The sequence below is a fragment of the Gymnogyps californianus genome, chromosome 12 (genome assembly GCF_018139145.2).
Source record: "Gymnogyps californianus isolate 813 chromosome 12, ASM1813914v2, whole genome shotgun sequence".
NCBI lineage: Eukaryota > Metazoa > Chordata > Aves > Accipitriformes > Cathartidae > Gymnogyps > Gymnogyps californianus.
The window spans coordinates 21,784,040-21,805,473 of record NC_059482.1 but is presented as its reverse complement, the minus strand read 5'-3'; the positions used below and the strand labels follow the sequence as shown (position 1 = coordinate 21,805,473).

The following is a 21,434-nucleotide window of genomic DNA, read 5'->3' as shown; positions in this document are numbered from 1 at the left end:
CCGTGCTGATACCTGTGCAAGAGAGTACAACAGCACCTATGCATTACCTAAAAAGACACGCTTTTGCATCTGCTACCAGCTAATTTCAGTTAATCTCTCTCAGCTTCAGAACCCACAGAGTAGCCAGAATACATCTAAAAGAAGAGAGATGAGGAGCACTTTCAAACCTGTCCTAGTTTTGGCTGGGATAGTTAATGTACTTCTTAGTAGCTGGTACACTGCTGTGTTTTGGATTTAGTGTGAGAATAATGCTTTAGTTGTTGCTAAGTAGCACTTAACTTAAGGATTTTTCGGTTTCCCATGCTCTGCCAGCAAGCATGTACAAGAAGCTGGGAGGGAGCATGGCCAGGACAGCTGACCCGAACTAGCCAAAGGGATATTCCATACCATGGAACGCCATGCCCAGTATATAAACGGGGGGGGGGAGCTGGCTGGGAGGGGCAGATCGCTGCTCGGGCATCGGTCAGCGGGCATCGGTGAGCAACTGTATTGTTCACCCCTTGTCTTTTCTTGGGTTTTCTCTTTTTTTTTTGTTATATTCCTTTTCATTACTATTATTACTGTAAGTTAGTATTATATTTTGTTTTAGTTATTAAACTGTTCTTATCTCAACCCACGAGTTTTACTTTTTTTCCCCAATCCTCCTCCCCATCCCACTGGGAGGGGAGAGCGGGGAGCGGCTGCTCGGTGCTTAGCTGCTGGCTGGGGTCAAACCATGACAAAACTGCAGCTGTACCTACGAATTCTTGCATATTTCCATGTGTGAATCACCACTCATTACCTGACTCCAAGGTCAATTATTTTATACTAACGGCTCAGACTACCATCAAAACAACTCCTAAGATGTAAAGCATATTGATTCTGTTTCCCTGAGGAATGGGAACCAAGTAGATCCATGGGAAAATGACTTAGTGGCCATGTGGGCAGTACCTGTTATAAGGAAGTTGCCGTGCTCTTCCAAGGGCTCACTGTATTTCCTAACAACGTGGTTCAAACCCAAGTCCAGTTCATAAAATGTCAATGTTTGTTGTGTGTTGGCTGCTGCTTCTCCTGTTGGATCATTGTCTGCTTCCTAAAACAGAACACATGAAAGCGTCTTTCAAGAAAGGTATTAAAGGAGGAGCAAAGCTGACACATGGGGAAACAGTTTTGAGTAACATTAGAATGAAGTCCAAAAGACGACTTGCTGGAAGATGCACAAAAAAAGGTTCAGAGGAAGAAAATATGCACATTTGCAGTTGAACAGCAAGAATTTAAGAAGAATCACCAAGACAGAAGAGACTTGCCTATTCTGACTGAAGAAAAAACAAAAAGCAAGTAAGCTCGCGACAAACGAAAATTGTCTCAGACAGCAAGAGCAGCCAACGTTCCCCGCCTCCACAGACAGACTAACAACAGAAGAGGAACGACAAAGCTCAAAAGACAGCAGAGGGAGATCCAAGTTCTTGTCACCTCATAATCCATTTCCAGACAAGCAAACATCGGGTTTTCAAATCCCACATCGACTCCCACCACGTGGTAGACCAAGGTATTGGCCTTGTGGGCTTCCAGCGGGGAGGAAATGGTGAGACGAGCAGCAGCATCTCTGTTCAAGATATACACCAGCTTCTGCTTTTCAATAGCACCTGCAAGGAAAGGACAAGAGCACCCGAAGCACATTACCCGGTGACAGAGGCTGATCATACCTGCATTCCAAGATCAATATAAAACTTTGCAAGAGAACATCAGTGTTACTTCTGCTGCTGAAGTTCACCATTGGTATTTATCTCTGTGCCACCAATTAACCTCAAATGTCTCATTTTTAATGTTTCAGGCTGCAAGCACAAATGACAACTCCAGCTCTTTAAAGCCGAAGACTGATCCATCTAGGCCAATGTTCAATCTACAATGGCTACAGGCAGATCTACTCACTCATTCCACCACACAAGAGATGAAAGACTGCAGGGAAGCAAAAACAAATTGAAAAAAGCAGTCAGATGTTCCACCATTTAAAGCCATTTGGCAAGAAGACCTTTCCTCAGAAATATTTTAACTAAAAAAAAGTATCCTTGCCCGATACACCGCATCCACAACATAACAAACATGTATCACCCTTAACTATCAACGTGAATGGCACAATTGCGACTGTGCTACCGTTTCACCCATGAAAACAAGACTTGTTAGAAAGGAAACAGTATTATTTATTGTTATTCCTGATATAAAGGGGCGCTGTTAAACTACCTATCACTGCAAGTCCCTGCTCTCAGCGTGCAGGAAAGCAGCATCCCATAAAGCTGACTTCATCAAACTGAGAAAGTTCACTTACCAAGTAACTCTAAGACACATCACTGTAAATCTGATTAAAAAAGAAATCATGCAAGTGTCCTTCTACCTGCGAAGCCTGATCAGAAGCGCATCTAGCTATCTCCACGATGCATCTCAGAGAAGAGACGTGAATTCATAACATCATTTCAGGCTATGGGAGCTGACTGACTACGCTGCCGCACTGATGCCTGCAATCCCAACTTCTCTCCCAGACGTCACACTTCAGGGCTCTGCGCACCGCTAAGCAAGCTGGCCTCTTTCCAAATTGTTTTGGCCCAGCATTAGAATTAATCTGTGCAATTCTATCAGCGTCAAGGAACTATTCTGAATGCCTGTACTCTCCTTGACACGTCTCATAGCCTAACAAAACTGCCTGAGAAACACTTCCAATTATACCTGGCAGAAACTCACTCCAAAATAAATATCCACAAGACAGGAGGAAAAAAAATAAGGAGAAAACAAGCCGACAGACTGACTTACTGATCATCACGGCACGGCCCTTTGGGTCTACAGCCAAGTACTGGCCTGGAACGATTCGGCGACATCCACTCTTGCCAAAGGTTTCCTGATGAATCTTCTCAAACACGTTCTTTGAGGGCTGGTACTCCAGAATAACAATGCGTCCCGAATCGCTGCCCACGACGATATAGTCTTTGGTCCCACCCGTCAGCCTAAAGGCCATGAGGGAGCGAATGACTCCAAACACTTCCACGGTCAGCAGGGTGTGAACCTTCCCTGTGTTGGGATCGGGGCGGAGCAACTCCAGGATCTTGCCCCGGGAAACGACGATTTCTTGTTGTTTGGTTCCTAAAGAACCCAAAACATGAAGAAGAGTTAGCAACAACACAGCATAACATGCAACTTCAAGAAGCACTATAAGAAACAAGATAAAACTTCATGACTACTAAATGCCAAAGAGTTTTACAATTACCATGGAAGAATTCAAAGCAACTAATTCATCACATTAGGTACCGCTATTGTTTGAGCATCTTTTAACAGACCAGGAAAGTAGACAAAATACTGAATGACATCTATAGATAATCAAGCCAAACTTCTCTTGATCTCTCCACAAGTTACAATAGCTCAAGTAACACACTCAAGAGCAAATGATAACATATGAGCAAAACACTAATGCTATACTGAAGCAGATGAGCTTCAGCAACCAAACCAAATAAAGGACAAACATATTTTTTCCTCTACTACCCAAAAGAGCTCAAGCCAAGAAGCGCAAAAGGACGAGAAAATTACCTGAAAAATTGCCATGGATAGCATAGCTAATGCCTGTGGCACGCTGCAACGTCAGGTTGTAGAGAAACATGTTGGCAACGGGTTCGCTTCACCTTATCGTAGCTCCACTGAGTCTGCAACAAGTAGAACAAAAATACGCACTTCGCAAAACCAAAGCCTTCCATACGGCACAAAGAACCGCTGCCCTCTTGTTTGTCTGCATATATCACTTTACATTAGAAGACTGACTGCCACCCAGCTAAAGTTATTCGGTATTTATTAATACTACGAGGCAAAAGGCTCTCCCAAAGCTAACCAGACTGCCGAGTGTCAGCTGCGCTCCTTACTATCGCATAACTGATCAGGACTTCCAGCTAATTACTTCTCTTACGGTTTTAGTTGTTCAGAAACCAAACCAAAGTTAGGCAATCCCTCTAGGGGTGCCCTACGCCGTTACACCTCGCCGATCTCGCCGTTTCATTTAACACGAGCCAAGCTACCCACAACAGCTTAGAGCGAACGCCGGCGTCGATTCCTTTCCCCGGGGCTAACGCGGGAGGGAACCCCACCTGCACACAGGCCGACGCACTCGTTCCGCCGGGTGCTGCAGGCCGCAGGCCAGGGGAACCAGCCCTCCGCCGCCCCAAGCCTTGCCCAGGCCCTCCCAGGGCTCGTAGCCCAGCACCGCCTCGCACCACGGGCGGGCTCCCCACGCCCTGCGGCGAGCAGGGCCGCAGGCTCCGGGAACTGGCCACGGACCAACGCCCGGCCCGGCCGCCCCCCCACAGGCCAGGCCCCGAGGGGGCCCGCGGCGGTGGGGCCTGCGGCCGCCCCCCCCCCCCGCCAAAATGGCGGCCCATACCGCGCCTCCCCAGCCGAGTGGCCGCCGCTGGGCGGGCGCGGCGCGGCGGGGCCGCCCTTACCGTCCAGATGGAGGCGGATGGCGGCGGATGCTGCTCCTGCCTAGGCGGGCGCGCCACCGGACCCCTCCGCCATGAGCCCCGCGCCTGCGCGCTGCCCTCCCGCGCCTCCTCGCCGGGGCTTTCCGCGAGGCCCGGCGCGCGCGCGCCGTGTGGCGGGGGAGGCTGCCCGAAGCGGTGCCTGAATGATCACGGGGAGATGGCGGCCGCTCCCCGTACCAAGAGCCTCCGGAAAAAACCCTCAGCCGCCTGCTAGCTAGAGCGCCGGGGGAGCGCGAGCCTCCCGCGCTGCCACGCGGAGCCGAGCGGCCGCAAACGTTCAGGCACCGCCATCGGCAGCCCCGACGGGCCTCACGGTGGGATCGACCGCGTCAGCTGCACCCCAAGATGGCGGCGGCCACGGCGCCGGGCCCGAGGGCGCCGGGGGGAGAAGGAGGTGGCTCGGCCGCCTCCGCCCTCTCCATGGAGCGGATCCAGTCGCTCACCGACCTGGCGGACCTAGAGGCCGCCTACAGCCGGCTGTGTGACGAGGAGGTGTGTGTGGGGCGGGCCCGTGAGGCGGCGGGGAGGCCGCAGGGCCGCCGGCGGCGATCGGCTGCTGACGGGGCGGGCTGGGGCGGTCCGCGGGGTGCGGGACGCGGCACCCCGGCGGTGTTCGCTGCTCCAGCCGCCTTCGGCCCGCTGCTGTGGTGACGAGGAGAGCGGGTGCCTCGCGGTCACGGCTCCCCTAGTCGTCCGGATCCTTTGCAGAGACGTTAAATACGGGCTCAGCCGTCCCTCGGGCCCGGTGTCGCCTCCACGGAACCGGTGTCCCTGAATCCTGAGCAGCCCGCAGGTTCAGGGTCCTCGTGCATTGAAAGCTCGGCCAGCGGAGGAGTTTGTGGGTTATCTGACTTAAAAGTTGCGTGATGAGGTTTGCATAACTGATGCTTTCAAATGGCAAAAATGCAAAAGTTTACAGGATTAAAATGAGAGCTTAGGAAGGATTTATTGGTCATATGAGCTCTTGGAAGTGCTAACGCCTTGCTAAGCTGTCCTTGACTTGGAGGTAGGGTCTGCGATAAGTTGCTGGCCTGGAGGAGAGCTGAAGTCACACAAGACTTCCTTCGTCCTTTTCTTTCAGAAAGTCGTGCAGGAAGAGCTGGATACCCTCCTGGAACAGCAAAGCGCTATAGAGAACAAGATGGTTGCACTTCATCGCATGGGGTTAGTGATCCCCCACCCTCTCCCCTTCTCTCTGCTTCTGCACAATGTTCGGTACCTCCCTGCTTACTGCATGACGTGAAAATTCGTTTCAGTGCTGTGAGGGAAGCACATTCATTCTCAGAAAATGTCAGACTTTAAATCAGTTTGTGGTAGGGAAAAGTAGTTAGATCGTCATCCCCAGGCACCCGGTTCTTCTCAGCAGCACTGACAGAGGGAACTGCTGCGCCCTCACACAGGCTGACCCATTTTGGCGTAGGCTGAGCAGTTCTTTGAAGGTCTCACCCCAGAGATTGGCAGGTTTCAGCATCAATGCTTGGATCAGATGTCTTGTGTCAGGCTGTTTACAGGTGTGGACAAATATTACTACCTCTTCATGGTGAGCTTGCGCAGGCAGTCTGGAAAGTCATCCTAAGTGGCCTCATGTCTAGTAGAAGCTTGGAGCACAAGTTTACAGACTTCATTTTTCACTTCAGAAGTGGAGCGTCTCACAAAGCCTCAGTGGCTCATTCACACCCTGTCTGGTAGCGAGACAGTCACTAGTCTGTCTGTGCAGCCTCTTCCAAAGCAGTCTGTTTGATTTTGCTGCTTTTCTGCTGTAGGAGGGGCATGAAATGAGAGCTACTGTTGCTGGCAGGAGCAATTGGGTTTGGAGGAAGAGCTATCCTGCTGTTGCAGACCCTCCGACTACTTAATATTTGCATCTCATGTTCAGTTTGCTTGTGTTCCCAGCCCTAATTTGCAGCTCATCGAGGGGGATGCCCAGCAGTTGGCGGGGATGATCACCTTCACCTGCAACCTGGCCGAGAATGTCAGCAGTAAAGTCCGCCAGCTTGACCTTGCCAAGGTGACTGGACTGAGGGGATGTTTGGGACTTGTCACTGCCAAGCCATATTCTGTCTCCTCGTGTGAATGTGCTCTTTTCTTTAGTGGGCAGGTGGGCTGGAAACTGCTTTGTGCTTTATTTTAGCAGTATCTAGTGTTGCTAGGTAATGGTATCTTGCTGGGCTCCTGGATATTGCAGGGTACAAGAGTAAATAATACATATGCTATTCCATATAGCGGCTGGTTCTCCAGCATCCCCTTCTGTCCATGCCGCTCCTGGTAGAATATGGTGAATAAGCTGAGGTTAGCACTCTTTTCTCAACTATTGCAGCGCTGAGGACGGTGGAGATGGTCATTGTCACCCAAGACTGGTCAGGAATCCGGGCTGTTATATTCTTTGTACAGAGATAGGCTAAGAGGCATCAAGTCCCAGCGCTCAGCAGAACTGCTCAAATAAAACAGATAATGTGTGGTTGTATCTCTGGTCTCTGCCTGTTTGTTAAAGTGGAGTATGGCCTCTGAGTTCAATTTGAGTTTTGACAAATGCTGTTCCTCTTTCGGAGCCATTGGTCTTATAACTTTTTAAGTAGTTTGGGGTTTCTGCTTACATAGTTGTTTATTGTGTAGAGAAGTATCGCTTCAATCTCTTTCTTCCTTTTTTCCCCCCACGCTGTCTTCTCCTCATAATTCTCTTTCCCTGGTCCAGCCCGCAGCAGGAAGCCTTACTGGTTGCCTTTCTTGCAGAATCGACTCTATCAGGCCATTCAGAGAGCTGACGACATCCTTGACCTGAAGTTCTGCATGGATGGAGTTCAAACAGCCCTGCGAAATGAAGATTATGAACAAGCAGCAGCTCATATCCATCGCTATCTGTCTCTGGACAAATCAGTGATTGAGCTCAGTCGTCAGGGCAAGGAAGGTAAGTACTGTTTGTGAGGAGAAGCTGATAAGTCACCTTTCCAGTAGATAAGTAGAGGCTCCGTGATTTCCCATGGCAGATAGCCTCGGCCCAACAGACAAAGCAGAAGATCTAATTCTAGCCAAAGATCTTAGTATGTTATAGAGTAACATAGAGATGAACGTTTTTGAAGTGTTATTAGGTTTGAATTATCGTTAATTGAAAGGAGAGTTCCTGGCACACAGCTTTAATAGTATTTCAGGTGCTAACTAGGTGAAGGACAAAATGTTCAGGACAAAGGAAGTGAGGACGAAGGCTCTGTCAGGGAGAACTGTTGCTGTGTTACGGTGTGCTACCAAGCAGAGCAACTGGAAATGAAGGAGTAAATTGCCTGATCCCTAAGACAAATGTCCCGGTCGATGTGTTCACATCCTCCATGCAAGACCACGACATTAGCTGTGTGTACATCACACACGTACCTATCTTCCTTTGCCTGTAGCGGAATTCCAGTGTGTCTTCTGCCTTCTCACCCTAGGGCTGCACAGTGTTGGTCTCTCTCCTGGGAAAAAAAGTAGCCCTTGATACAGTACTAACATTGTGCTGTCACTTTTCCCTTTCTTTTCTGTCCTTTTGACCAGGGGGCATAATTGATGCCAACCTGAAGCTCCTGCAGGAAGCAGAGCAGCGCCTGAAGACAATTGTCACAGAGAAATTCGACACAGCTATGAAGCAGGGAGACCTGCCCCAGGTGGAAAGGTTCTTCAAGATCTTTCCTCTGCTAGGCTTACATGAAGAAGGGCTGAGCAAGTTCTCGGAGTACCTCTGCAAGCAGGTAACAGGTTCTGTGAAACATACTGTGACCTGTTTGGTCTCCTAGGGGAGAGCAAAACCCAGGCTCTGTCAACAAATGTTGTGAAAGGAGATCTTGGCTCTGGCTTGTTAATCTTAGAAACCAGCACTGGCCTTACTTCATCTCTCTCCCTGCATTTCGTGTCCTGGGACGGGCTTTCTGGTGTCTGAATACAGATTCCACTGGGTGGCTGGCTTCTCCTGCTGTGTTTTGCTCTTTGTGCTTGCTTAAAGCTCATACAAGGGAGCCTGGAAAGAGAAGAACAAGTTTCTGCCTCTCCTTGATCCTTGAGTTTTCTACAAGAGAGGAAAGGATCCCTGTTCAAAGGAGAAACAAGAGCAATAGCTCTTGCAGTGGGAAGGCCAGCAAAAGCTCTATAGGGCAAGGGACAGAGGACCACCCTATGGAATGAAGAATATCTTTGTGTTACCAGCTGACTGGTCCTGTTGTCATGCAGGTGGCCAACAAAGCAGAAGAGAACCTGCAGCTGGTGATGGGGACAGACATGAGTGACCGTCGAGCTGCTGTCATCTTTGCAGACACCCTGACGCTCCTCTTCGAAGGTAATCTTCCTTTCCTCTTTGCTGATGGATTGAAAATAGTCCGTGATGAGACTGTCCATCAATTTAAATGCTTTTAATTTTAGCTCCAGGAGATCACAAATTGCCTCCTTCCCCTTTGAGCTGTGGGAGCGTCACGCTAGAGGGACAGGGCCACAACAGACTTTTTCCCAGCCAGGAGAGGGCATTACAATGAGCAAGCTTTCCTACATACAGCTTGCGCAGGCACAGAGTGGATTTGCAAAGGATTTGTTAGCTTCCTCCAGGAATCAGATGCTTCCTGTTCTCTCCATCCTCAAAACAAATGGGTATTCCCTGAAGGTTTCTTCAGACATGCAGCTCTCCAGACAAACAAATCGCATCCCTTAAGACTGAGCAGCTGCTGATGCCTCCAGGCCTGGCTCTTTAAGGAGGACCACGGGAGTTTGAAAGCAGAGAGGGAAGGGAGAGAAGGGAATATGAATGCTCTGTGGGAACGTTGCCAAAGACAGTAATTGAGATCCCATGGTGGTTAACTATCTTCTCTATGAAGTCTGCTATAATTCCAGGCTGTACCACTGCCAACTCACTCTCCCCGCCTGGCAGCCTTGCTGCTATTGAAGGTCCTTAGAGCTGCCGAGGCGTCAAAAGAGGGGGAGCATTGCTAACTCTTGGAGTAGAGAGTTTGTGAGAAAAAAGCAATATTGTAGAGATACCTCCTTGGAGATGAGCTTTTTCTCCAAGGAGGTCTTGCCTTCCCTAATGCTTGCTGTCTTGGGCATCTGTGTGACAGATAAGAGCAGAGCTTTCCCTAGGCTGATTTTCCTAGCACTGCTCTTCTCCTGTAACCTGGCAGGTGCTGAAAGCTGAGACTGGGTTTGGATGGCAGTTAAGCCCCCTGCCAGGTTTAGCTCATGCGGCTTTCTCCTGCGGAAGCTTCATACCTTCATACCTTGTATCTTGCTGGGTAGGAGGGCAGCTGACACACATCGCATGGCGGGAGCTCTCTTTAGGAAGAGAGATGGCTTCGACTGCAGGAGATTTGAACTGCAGCCTTGCAATAAACAGCAGAGAGGATGGAAGGTGTCATATGCAGAGAGAAGATGCCATGGAATGAGGGGTGATAATGACAGGCCTTCAGTGAGGCACTAGAGAGTGGCTGGACAGTCTAAACTCTTTATCCGAGGAGTGAATGATCCCTTGTTAGGTCCTGTCTGTGGACCTGCGTAGCTCTGCTCTGGGTCCAGACTGGATGGGAACTCCTGCTTGAAGTTTCTCTCTTGTGCTTCTCCTCTCCCCGCAGGGATCGCTCGCATTGTGGAGACCCACCAGCCCATCGTGGAGACCTACTACGGGCCGGGGAGGCTGTACACCCTCATCAAGCACCTGCAAGTGGAGTGCGACCGGCAGGTGGAGAAAGTGGTGGACAAGTTCATCAAAGAGAGGGACTATCACAGGCAGGTAAGAGGGCTGGGATGCTGCCTGACGCAGCCAACTGCGGCCTCCGTCCAGCTCCGTGGGGCTCCGACTGCCGTAGAGGTGGCAAAGTTTGACCTTGTGTATTGAGAGAAACCTTGCTTTCCTCCATATTTGTGCTGAGGGCTGAAGGGGTCCAGCATGTAGCTATCCCCTTCTGTTGCAGAGAAGGATTCAGTGGGAGCATGGTAAATGGACCCTGGGCACAGGATTCTTTGCTCTGCAGGTCTGTAGGGCGCTTTCAGTACGCCTTCCCCACTGTCTCGATCCTGCTTCTGTCTGTTAGATGCAGGGCTGCTGTAACTGTCTCATGATCACGTACCTTGGTGCCTCTGTTGCAGTTCCCATCCCACTGCCCTTCCTGGCAGGCTGAGCTCTGTCTTGGAGGAGGAGGAGGTGAACTGATGCGGTTCCCTTCTCTGGCAGTGCTTCCCGTAAAGCATTCCTATCCCCCACCCTGCGTAAGCACCTCCTTAGGCTACAGCACGAGAAGCGGCTGTGAACTCCAAGTCATCAGCAGAGACTTTGATGACTCTCCCTTTTTTTGTGATTGCAGTTCCAGCAAGTTCAGAATAGCATGATGAGAAGTTCTTCTGCAGAGAAGATTGAACCAAGGTACAAACAAAACCTCTTTTTGCTCTCTAACCTTCCACTCTTGAGCTGTTATTAACACTACTTAGCATTTAGATAACTCTCCCGGTCTTCCAGAGGCTTTGTGGCTACTAAAGCATAAAATCCAATTGTTAGGTGCCCTTCACTGCCCTTTTATAAAGGCAGCTTCTGTGCTGGTGCCTTATTTTGCTTACTTGTTACTTTTAAGCCTTGGCCCTAAACATTGCTGGAGGGCTGGCAATATCACTGCACACGAAGGACTGAGACTTTAATTGCCTGTGCCCGCTACCTTTTGATGGTCAGAGTACGGTCCTCGGAGCCCACGAAATGGAGCAGCTCCCTGGGCAGATAATTTGTGACAGAATCAGGAGTAAACCTTTGGGTCTTATTTAATCTGTACTGCTGCTGCAGCAACTCTGTAACATCAGTTTCTTGCTAATGAACCGAAGTGCTTTCAGTCTCCCTCCTTTTCTTCTTAAATGTTTGCATAGCCCTTAAGTAAGGCCATTTGAAAGTGCACCCAGCCCTTCTGGCATTGCATGACTTCTAAACATGCCATGAAAGAAAACTTACGTTCCTCAAGCAAGATCTGTCGGTGAGCCTGCATGACTAATTATTTCAGTGGTGATACAGAGATCCACTTACTATTTGTGCTGAGTAACTGTGCATGCATCCCAGGTTTTCTGAGCTTTTGCTTTTTCATCTCTAAAATAAAGATAATGGTTCCTTGTCCCACTCGTGTGTTGTGGGGCTTTGAGCAGGATTCGTAAAGTTCTTTTGTGCATGCTGATGAAAAAGCTGCTGATGTGACAGTCTTTTTCTTCATAGTCATCTCTGATCTGAACACTGTGTTCTGCATTGTCACGTGCTTTTTTGGTCTCGCGTTTCCTGAGCTGTTGAGCTTAAACAGATTCTTCATCATTTTCAGAGAAACACATCAATCTGTGCACAAAAACACATATATGGAGATGGCAGGGACCAGGCATTTCTAACACTGGCCATGTAGGGCTCACAGAATCATAGCAAAACTGAGGTAGGAAAGGACTGCCGAAGGTCTCTAGTCCAACCTCCCACTCAAAACAGGGCTAATTTTGAAGTTATATCAGGTTGCTTAGAGTCTTGCAGTCCTTACTGCTGCGATTTTAATGTGGTGGTTGTCACGTCTATGAAGAAAAAAGAAGCTTCTCTCTAATGATTTTTTCAGGACGTTTTGATTGTATGTGCATTCTTTGCACATACCAGTTATTCTGCTGAGCTTTGCCACTCGATGGCACAGACGGAAAGGGGCAGTATTGATCTCATAGTAAGAGAACAGAGAACACACTACTTAACTGAGTTAAATTAGTGCCTCTCCTTTTGTAGTCTTGCTACCCTGATTCTTGCTATGTTCCTTCCAGGGAACTTGACCCTATTTTAACAGAAGTCACTCTGATGAACGCCCGCAGTGAGCTCTACTTGAGGTTCATCAAGAGACGAATAATATCCGATTTTGAGGTGGGAGACTCCATGGCCTCAGAGGAAGTAAAGCAAGGTAACACCTTGAATACCAATACTTGCAGGCTTTCTGCTCCTTGCAGCCAGAAGTGGAGATATATCTGAATTAGTGGCAGAGGAGAGTGACATAGGATCTGCAAAGACGCTTTGGGAGCACTCTGTGGAAGAGGATTGTGTACCCTGGCCTCCCCAAACCTGTTTTCAGCACTGGTTGTTTCCACTAACAGGGAAACCAACATTAGGAATGACTGCAGAGCATAATAAACAGGGTCCCCAAAGAGAGGGAGGGCCCCTTGGTCACTGCAGGCACAGATCCTAAAGGTGGAGGCCACAGGGAAGACAGGCTCCAGGTTTTGGTACTCCGTGGAGCTCTGGAAATCACTTTTGTCACCTGCAAAAGTCAGCTCAGCAATTCCAGCTCCACAGTTGAGGCCTGCGATTTATTCCAGGTTGGGCTTTGCAGGTGTGTGTCCGTTGGGTGCCTATAAGACAGGCAGCAAGGGGATTAGGTGGAACTGCTTTCTGGCACTTGGTCCCTGCTAGATGGTTCTCTTTTGTGTTCTGTAGAGCATCAAAAATACCTGGACAAGCTCCTCAACAACTGTCTGCTGAGCCGCACCATGCAAGAGCTCATTGGCTACTACATCACTATGGAGGAATACTTCATGAGGGAGACCGTCAACAAGGTAGGGCTCAGACTGCTGCTTGCAATAGCCTGCGCTCTCTGCCAGGGGCTGAGACCTCTGCGTGTGCTCCACAGTCCTCTGCTGAGCATCCCTGGGGAGGGAGATGAGTACGTGGCAGGTCTGCAGTTGTTGGGAAGGTCTTTTGTTTCCCTTGGCCTTGAAAAGCAAGTGGTTGTTTCTGAACTCTGACTCCAAACATACCTCTGAGTATCTTCCAGAGACAGATCTTCCAGGTTTACGGGCTACTGAAAACTAGGATGAGTGGTGCCAGCCCAGACATGGTACAGTTCAGCTCAGGGTGAAATGGTGTCCTGGTTTCGGCTGGGATAGAGTTAATTTTCTTCTTAGTAGCTGGTACAGTGCTGTGTTTTGGATTTAGTGTGAGAATACTGTTGATAACACGCTGATGTTTCAGTTGTTGCTAAGTAGCGCTTATCTTAAGTCAAGGATTTTTCAGTTTCCCATGCTCTGCCAGCAAGCATGTACAAGAAGCTGGGAGGGAACATGGCCAGGGCAGCTGACCCGAACTAGCCAAAGGGGTATTCCATACCATAGAACGTCATGCCCAGTATATAAACTGGGGGGAGTTGGCTGGGAGGGGCAGATCGCGGCTCGGGCATCGGTCAGCGGGTGGTGAGCAATTGCACTGTGCATCCCTTGTCTTTTCTTGGGTTTTATTTCTCTTTTTTTTTTTTTGTTATATTCCTTTTCACTACAATTATTATTATATTATTATTATTATTAGTTAGTAGAATATTTTATTTTACTTTAGTTTTTAAACTATTCTTATCTCAACCCACGAGTCTTACCTTGTTTTTTTTCCCTCCTCCCCATCCCAGTGGGACAGGGGAGGGGGAAGCGGCTGCGTGGTGCTTAGTTGCTGGCTGGGGTTAAACCACGACAAATGGGCAGGCTGGCAGTTTGGTCTCGCAGCACCGCTCTGAGAGGACACCTTCGCACGCTGAGCTTGGGGCACTGAGACAGCTTTCTTTGCAGGCTGTTGCCATGGACAGCTACGAGAAGGGCCAGCTCACCTCCAGCATGGTGGATGACGTGTTTTATATAGTGAAGAAGTGCATTGGGCGTGCTCTGTCCAGCTCCAGCATAGACTGTCTCTGTGCCATGATCAACCACTCCACCACCGAGCTGGAGTCTGACTTCAGGTAACGAAAATACACCAAGTTCATTGTAACTTGCCTCCGCTTCACGTTCTGCAAACAGTGTTTGCTGTCAGATGGTCTTCCTTGTGTTCTTCGCCTTTGAACATCTGGTTTGTCGTCTCCATGGAAGATGCTCGTAGGAAGCAGCATCAGGTGGGGTGTGGGAAGCTGGCGCTGGGCATACTTTTCTCACAGTAGTGGTGGTCACCTGTAGGACAAACAGAAAAAGAAACCTCGTGGCCCAAAATCCCTATGAGACCGAGTCACCACGTAGCGTTGGAGTGCTACCCTGTTTGATGGTACACGGTCACCCCTAATTGTGCCCTGGGTTGCCTGTGAGATTGCTTAGTAACTTGAACTTGGGGTGAGCCTCCAGAAATTGTCCTGCTCCTGTTTTTTATCCCAGCGTGGGAGTGGGGAACTGTGACTGAAGACAGCAGACAGCTGCAGGCAGGATTTTTGGGAAAGCTCAGAAACCGGGTGGTTGTGTTTTTCTTTCAGCTTTGTGTCCCTTAGATGCTGGCAGGAGATATTTGCCAGCCCTCTTTTGTCCCTGTGAAGTTCCACTTACCTTGTTCAGGTCACAGCTCAGCCAGAGTGCTGTCCCCTGTCACACAGCTCAACTCTGCTGTGGCTTGCAGTATTTGCTCTAAGCCCTAGTATGTTCTGCTTGCCCCATAGGGAGGTTCTGTACAACAAGCTGAAGCAGGGCTTTCCGGCCACGACCTTCCAGGACTTCCAGAGAGGGGTGACCAGTGCCGTCAACATCATGCACAGCAGCCTGCAGCAGGGCAAGTTCGATACCAAAGGCATCGAAAGCACCGACGAGGCCAAGCAGTCCTTTCTGGTGGGTTTGGTGGCTGTTCCGGTGTGGAATGAGTTGGGGTGAGGGGAAAGATAATGGGGAGCTCTTGGGAACAGGATTGGTGTGACTATCGTGTGTTCAGAGAACCTGAAAACCTGTTCAGGCATGGCGGGTGGCCTGACTTTGGATGTCTGGTAGATGCTTCTACCTCACCCCATGTTTGTAGGGCTTCCACACCAGGCCTCTGCAAGTATGATCCTGTGACTGCCTCTTAGGCTGCTGCGATGATGATTCCCTCCAGGCTGGGAAAGAGTCTGTGCTCTCTCGAGGTGTCCATCAATCTTGTTCTTCACAGGCTCTGCACAAAGGTGGTGGGAGAGCATCTCATCCACACCTTCCTCTAGATGAAAAAGTTTTCTGGCCCAAGCTCAGGGCTCCTTCATTCTCTCTTATCATATTGGAGAGTTTCCATTAGAGCAGGGTTGTCTGCTCTGCTGGGCCCGCAAGATCCTCCTGTTGCCTTCTCCTAACAGCAGCGCTGCAACTCTCTGCATGCTTGAGCAGGCCAGAACATGGCAGTGAGCATTAGAGGCCCCTCGGAGAGCATTTGAAGGGCCGTCGCTCCTGTCTTCTGCAGCATAACACATCCTTCCCCATGGTGGGATGCTGTCTAGACCTTGCATTGTGGAAAAGACCTCACTGAGAGAGCAACTCTGGATCTGCTCTCTCTTCTCAGCCAGCCCTGCTGTTTGAGCAGACCTGGGGGCAGAGAGGGGCTGGCTCACCCCGACTTGTCTCCCTCTCTGTAAGGCGCTGTGAACACCCAGTGCTGCAGAGGCTCCTTGGGACTTTCACTGTACAAGGAGAGAAGGCAACAAAGGGAGCAGGAGGGACTCAACTCTTCCATTTCATGAAATTCTTGGTTACAGGCTTCTGCATTTCTTGAAGTCAAGTGCTTAAAATGTCGGTTCTCCCACTGGAATTCCTCATTCACCTGTCAGCTTGCCTCATTTCCTTATCTGCACAAACCCCAGCCTTATATTGACATTTAGTTCAGCTTCAGCAGGTAGAGGACAGTCTGCTGGGTGAAGAACAGGTACTCATTTGGCAGGAGGGCTGTCGATTCCTCCTGCCTGGACACCAATGCCTTCCTGCCTTCCCTGTTTCTCTGGACACAGTGTATCAACCATCACCTCCAGCCACGCCAGGTCTGTTGTTCTTCATGACACTGTCGCAGAAAGTTGGGGGTACATCCTCTCTTCCACTAGTCACCCACAAGTGGGGCTTCGCTGCAACGTTGTGGACAGAATGATGGGGAAGAGGAGTAAACTATCTCAAACTTTGTACTAGCTGCAGGTTCAGCACACATGCTCAGTTACTGTAGTTCAGCTTCATGCAGCTCTCTGAATCTGCAATGCTTTGAACACAGGGTAACATCTCTGTCCCTTAAATATTCACATTTCAGCCTGTACTGTGAGCAGGGCATGGAGTAAACATATGGACTTGGGGCTGAGGTGCTGGGAAATTCCAATGAATTCTACTTGGGTTTGTTTTGTTGGTTTTTTTTCCAGGTGACCTTAAACAATGTGGAAGTCTGCAGCGAAAACATCATGACCCTAAAGAAGACTTTGGAGGTACAGTCTGGATTCTTTACTGTTTTTTCCTTAATCAAATTTGTAATATCCTCCCCTGGTGGTGGTGGTGGGGGTCAAGTAAACCATCTGGACTTGCTCTGCCCAAATTCCTGAGGTCTTTGCCCTCCAGCCTTAGGAAAGCAATTTTGAGCTGGCAGAGCAATCTCCGGCTGATAGTAGCAGCTGGAAATACCAGTTCCTCCAGCTTGACCAACCTGGCGCAGGCCAGGAGCCAGTGGAATAACGTGTGCATCATTGAGAGGCTGTGGTTCTCTGGTGCTGGGCTAGAGAGCCTCTGGCTTCCTTTCTTGCTGTCCTCTCCCCAGCTGGAGCCAGCAGCCTCTGCCTTCACAGGGGCAAGAGTTTGGCGCCTGTCCTAGCCTGCAAGCGCGCTGGTGGGCAGCCAGAGCTCAGCAAGGTGAAGGTGAAGGGATAGAAACCGCCCAGGTTATTAATTTGCAACTTGCTCGTGGATCTCTTCCCTGCAGAGCGACTGCAGCAAACTGCTTAGCCAAGGCTTCGGGGGTGAGCAAGCGCAGGCCAAGATTGACAGCTGCCTCTCTGACATGGCTGCTGTCTCCAACAAATTTCGTGACCTGCTGCAGGTGAGTGTCTTGCTGAGTTACTGCTGGCCTCCAACGCTGGCTGGCCGGTGTCTCCAGGGAGAACTCAGGCAAGAATCATTTCAGCCCAAGGCCTGGGCTACGTCTGACTCCAGGAGTGCTCGGCAGGGGTGCAGGAGGGAGTAAATCAGTCAGCTTTGAGGCACGGAAACAGATCCAAGTCCGTTTGCACAGCCGCATCAGCTGCCGGCTGCGTAGAAAGCACTGGAAGCAGCTGCAGAGCCAGAAGGAATGTTGCTCCATTGTCTTCACTCAGCACAGCGTTGTAGTTGGTTCAGCATTTTCAGGAGAAGAAATATTAATAGCATTTCCATCTCCTCCATTCTCCCTCGTGGCACAGCACGTTGTCAAGTTGTCCAGAGCCTCACTAGGTAACACTGAAGACGGGTAAAGAAGAGCTGCTCTTCTCTCAGGTTTCTCCTCCTTTCCCAAATGGAAATACTCCCCGGCGTGGGGCAGAAGGGTCTCTGGCTAAATCCACTGTCTCGTGTGGCATGCTGGGGCCTGTTGCCGTAAAATTTCACAGTGGTCTCTGGCAGGGAGAGGAGCAGGAAGACCTAATACCTCCTGTGGAAAGAAACCAAGCAAAAGAGAATATTTTGAACCAGGTTTGCCATCAGCTTTTTACTTCGCAGAGGGGCCAGACTATTTTTTTCTTTGGCTTTGCGGTTCACTGCAGCTGAATGCCTTCAGACCGGTATTGCCAGCAAACCCTCTTGAGGCTTGTGGTCAGTATTGAAACCAAAGAGCTCATCAGTAAGGAGTAAAACTCTCCAGCTAGCTCTAGTGCAGTATTAAAACTGGCTGCAAAGCAATCAAGAGGCTGAGCAGCAAGCTTGTGCGCTGCCTGAGTCACACGCGCATTGAATTTGCCTTGGAAAAGGACAATTGCCAGCAGGGCCTCCTCAGAAATGCCAATTTTAGTTAAAAACTTCCATCGAATGCCAGGCAGTATCGGTACCTGAATAGTTTCATGCTGGGTGAGCTTTCTTGACATCTTGCTGAGCCAAACGGGGGTGGTTGGCAGGAGAGGGCTTTCAGAGAGCTCTCTAGCATCGAAGCGGACAGAACAGCCTTTGCTGACAACCTGCTGCTCGGGGGAGATGGCGTGTGCTGGGGTTATGATTAATTCAGGGAACTAACGGTGCTTACAGCTTTTATCCTCCTTTTAGCTTCTCCTACTGAGCTAAGCTGCGCTGGAGGTGGGAGGCATCAGTTGAGTCCAATCACAGTGTCCTTCTGGCTGGTGCTGAGTGGAAAGGCTGGTGTTTGTGTCCTTTCCTACCCTGGTGGGATGTGAACTGAACGCCTCTCTCCTGCCAGGAAACCTCTGTAGCTGTGTGGGCAGGGGTGGGGGAAGCACGAGCCCTTCAGACCAGGCTGCAAATCAGCGCAACGGCAGCTTCTGGGCCAACATCTTTCCTCTTCTTGTCGTCGCAGTGTTCTCGGAACCCTCCAGCACTGGAAGTGTGGGATCTGGGACTTCTGTTTCCTGTGCAAGCCTGTGGGTCCGTTTCCCCAGCTTGCAGCGAGGATGGGAGGCAGCATCAAGACAGCCTGGCTGTAAAGGTTGTGTGCCGTTGGATGTTAGCTGTGCTCAGTCGCTCTCTTCTGTTCTTCCTGTCCCCTTCAGGAAGGTCTCAACGAGCTGAACAGCACAGCCATCAAACCCCAGGTGAAGCCCTGGATCAACCTATTCCTCTCCGTCTCCCACAACATCGAGGAGGTAAGGCTCGGCGTTCTCTGCTTCCAGCCGTACTCCTGCGCTCTCCATCCTCTGCTCAGCAGCACAGTCAGAGCAACCGCTGTCTCATTCCCCTCAGTTCTCCGCTGTTTCCTCGGCACAGAGCAACAGTAAAATACCCAGAACTTGCTCTGCATCCGAGCCTGGAAAGCGACATTGGGCTAGAGAGGAGCTTGAGGAAACAGAAGGGGTGCAGCGCTGCTCCAGGAGGGACCTCCCTTCCCGTCCTCTGGGCCGTTTGCTGCTGTTCACGGCAGGCCACCTAAACAACCCTTGTATTTCAATGTCAGGAGGAGTTTAGCGACTACGAAGCTAACGATCCCTGGGTCCAGCAGTTCATCGTCAATCTGGAACAGCAGATGACGGAGTTCAAGGTGAGAGAGAGGGAGGGACGTGGCAGCCTGCCAGGCTTTGGCCAGACCTCCACGTGGCATCTCCCAACTCTTCCCCTGCTCAGGGGAACGGCGGACAGAGGTGTCCTCCGGTGCCTTGCAGGGCTCTTAGAGACCCAGTCACTCCCTCCTCCTGCAATCCCCAAAGCCTGCTTGCAAGCCCCACGTACGTGGATCGCTTCTGTGCCGCCCTCCACTCGCTGAGCCTGCCAGTGATGGGTCTTTATTTGAAAGCTCTCACAGGCTTGGGTTTTGTGGACCTCTGCTCAGTCGTTCCTGACAAGAATGACACAGGTTTCTGCTTCCAGGCTGGGCTGTCTCCAGTGATTTATGATACCCTCACTGGTCTTATGACCAGTCTTATAGCCATCGAACTGGAGAAAGTGCTGCTCAAATCCACCTTCAGCAGGGTAAGCAAAACGCTGTCCTCTACCCTGTAGTCCTGGCTTTCCACCAGGAAACCATCAGTAAAGGGACAGGGCAGGGCAGAGGCAAATGTTACCCCCACAGAAGCCCTGCCGCCCCTGGTGCCCAGCTCGGGGAGTCCTTGCATTAGCACACACAGGGAGAAAGTGTATTTTGTGATGGGGCTGGGAAGAGCTTGCATCAATAAGGGGGCTGGCTTTTAAGGTAGGTCTAAACATAAGCCAGTTTAACCTGCGATAAATGGTCTTAACTGGAACCCTCCTGCTCAGAGACCTCCCCCTGTAACCTTTGTTAATTGTGGGTTTGGCACAACCCCTGGGCCTGCTTCGAGAGGTAACAGAGCTCCCTCGGTCCCCGCAGCTTGGCGGTCTGCAGTTTGACAAGGAGCTGAGGTCTCTCATAGCCTATCTCACCACAGTCACCACCTGGACTATCCGCGACAAGTTTGCCCGTCTTTCCCAGATGGCCACCATCCTCAATCTGGAAAGGGTGAGCTGCGCTTTGTCTGCTTTTATTGGGGGATTGCGGGAGCCCCAGCGGGACTCCACGTGGATTTACTGAGCTCATCCAGACTTTGTCACACCTTCGGGGTACAGAGAAGCTGGAAAAGTTGCCCCGTGCCTGATGGGTGTTTGCCTGCAGGGAGTTAGTGGCAGGAAATACCGTGACTGTAGCCGGAGCTTGAACTCACCTGCGAGGGCGGTCAGTGCCGAGTTGTCTCCTGCAGCTTTCCTCTTTCTCCAGGTGACGGAGATCCTGGATTACTGGGGCCCGAACTCAGGCCCGCTCACCTGGCGCCTTACTCCCGCCGAGGTCCGGCAGGTCCTGGCTCTCCGAATCGACTTCCGCAGCGAGGATATCAAGCGGCTGCGCCTGTAGTTGGTCGGTTCTTGGGTCAGCACCGCGCTGGAGGTAACGGCAGGAAGGCTGCAGCCCTGCCCGGGTCCTGCCCTGGGGCTGGCTGTTAGACGGGTGTGGGGATGGGGTGATGTCTGCCCTTCTGCTTGCGTTCCTCGGAGCAAAGGGGCTTTCCTGGGCCTGGGAAGAAGAACCGCCGTCCCTTTTGTGGGAGCAGAAACAAGGCAGCAGAGGAATCTCTCACGTTGAGAGCAGCGCGACGCTATTTCTGAAAGCGCACGCTAGTCTGAGGGACAAGCTTGTGCTAGCTCCCGACTCCCTTCATTCTGCCGCCCTGCGGGAGGCCGCACGTCAGGAAATTTGGGGGCTGCGGCGGTGTGGTTCAAATATGGATCTGCAGCGAGCGCTCTGCCCGTGCTGCTGGCCGCACCAGTGTTCCTTCTGGGCCACCAGTTTAAGGGTCAGCTACTGGAGTCCTACAAATCCTGAGCCCTGGTGCTCTCTTGGTGGTGAAGGGGACCGTTCTGTTGAAGGGAAAAGGATTGATTTCCTTGTGGGGAGGGTGCTTGGAAAATCCCTAGAAAGCCGCTGTAGGAAGCGGGGCTGTGTCCCTGCTGCCTTGCTGTGCCCTGTACAGCTACTCTGTAAATAAACCTCGCATGGCTGAGCAGTGACCTTGGGTGGTGTGTGTGTCTGTGGGCCCGGAGGGAGCTGGGACAAGAGCTATGCACCATTTCTCCTCTTCTACCCTGCGCCAC

General features: G+C 50.7%; 2 protein-coding genes and 1 non-coding gene across 5 annotated transcripts in view; 1 reads left to right on the top strand and 2 right to left on the bottom strand.

The window, feature by feature from the left end:
• The window catches only part of SF3B3 (splicing factor 3b subunit 3), a 30,960-nt gene extending 26,431 nt beyond the window's left edge, over positions 1 to 4,529 (bottom strand). The window contains exons 1-5 of one of the 2 annotated variants that reach the window (XM_050903851.1): positions 4,455 to 4,529; positions 3,553 to 3,665; positions 2,785 to 3,111; positions 1,453 to 1,625; positions 931 to 1,072 (exon numbers count right to left, since the gene is read on the bottom strand). In XM_050903851.1, the coding sequence (XP_050759808.1) occupies positions 931 to 1,072; positions 1,453 to 1,625; positions 2,785 to 3,111; positions 3,553 to 3,622 (712 nt within the window). In that variant the 5' untranslated portion in view covers positions 3,623 to 3,665; positions 4,455 to 4,529. Of the gene's footprint in view, positions 1 to 930; positions 1,073 to 1,452; positions 1,626 to 2,784; positions 3,112 to 3,552; positions 3,666 to 4,100; positions 4,127 to 4,454 lie in introns of those variants that run through there. The other variant, XM_050903853.1, reaches the window with a different exon arrangement.
• Positions 2,377 to 2,458, bottom strand: LOC127021355 (small nucleolar RNA SNORD111). The gene has a single exon (XR_007767202.1). It is a non-coding gene; the product is annotated as a small nucleolar RNA SNORD111 (small nucleolar RNA).
• A 2,694-nt stretch (positions 4,530 to 7,223) lies between the features above and the next one.
• COG4 (component of oligomeric golgi complex 4) lies at positions 7,224 to 21,350 on the top strand. Of its 2 annotated transcripts, XM_050904217.1 has the most exons (16): positions 7,224 to 7,398; positions 8,016 to 8,209; positions 8,685 to 8,790; positions 10,070 to 10,227; positions 10,799 to 10,857; positions 12,252 to 12,385; positions 12,916 to 13,034; positions 14,031 to 14,197; positions 14,876 to 15,041; positions 16,571 to 16,633; positions 17,122 to 17,238; positions 18,890 to 18,982; positions 19,291 to 19,374; positions 19,701 to 19,802; positions 20,179 to 20,307; positions 20,563 to 21,350. In XM_050904217.1, exons 1-16 carry the CDS (start codon positions 7,281 to 7,283, stop codon positions 20,695 to 20,697), a joined length of 1,944 nt encoding a protein of 647 aa, XP_050760174.1. In that variant the 5' UTR covers positions 7,224 to 7,280; the 3' UTR covers positions 20,698 to 21,350. The 2 variants fall into 2 exon arrangements, with proteins under 2 accessions (XP_050760174.1, XP_050760175.1); XM_050904218.1 differs by lacking the exon at positions 16,571 to 16,633.
• Positions 21,351 to 21,434: the final 84 nt, after the last annotated feature.

Coding starts and splice junctions, on each gene's coding strand:
- COG4 (XM_050904217.1), top strand. CDS start 7,281: ATGGATGGAGTTCAAACAGCCCTGCGAAATGAAGATTATGAACAAGCA. Junction 7,399..8,015: donor CAGTCGTCAGGGCAAGGAAG/GTAAGTACTGTT, acceptor CCTTTTGACCAG/GGGGCATAATTGATGCCAAC. Junction 12,386..12,915: donor CTCAGAGGAAGTAAAGCAAG/GTAACACCTTGA, acceptor TGTGTTCTGTAG/AGCATCAAAAATACCTGGAC.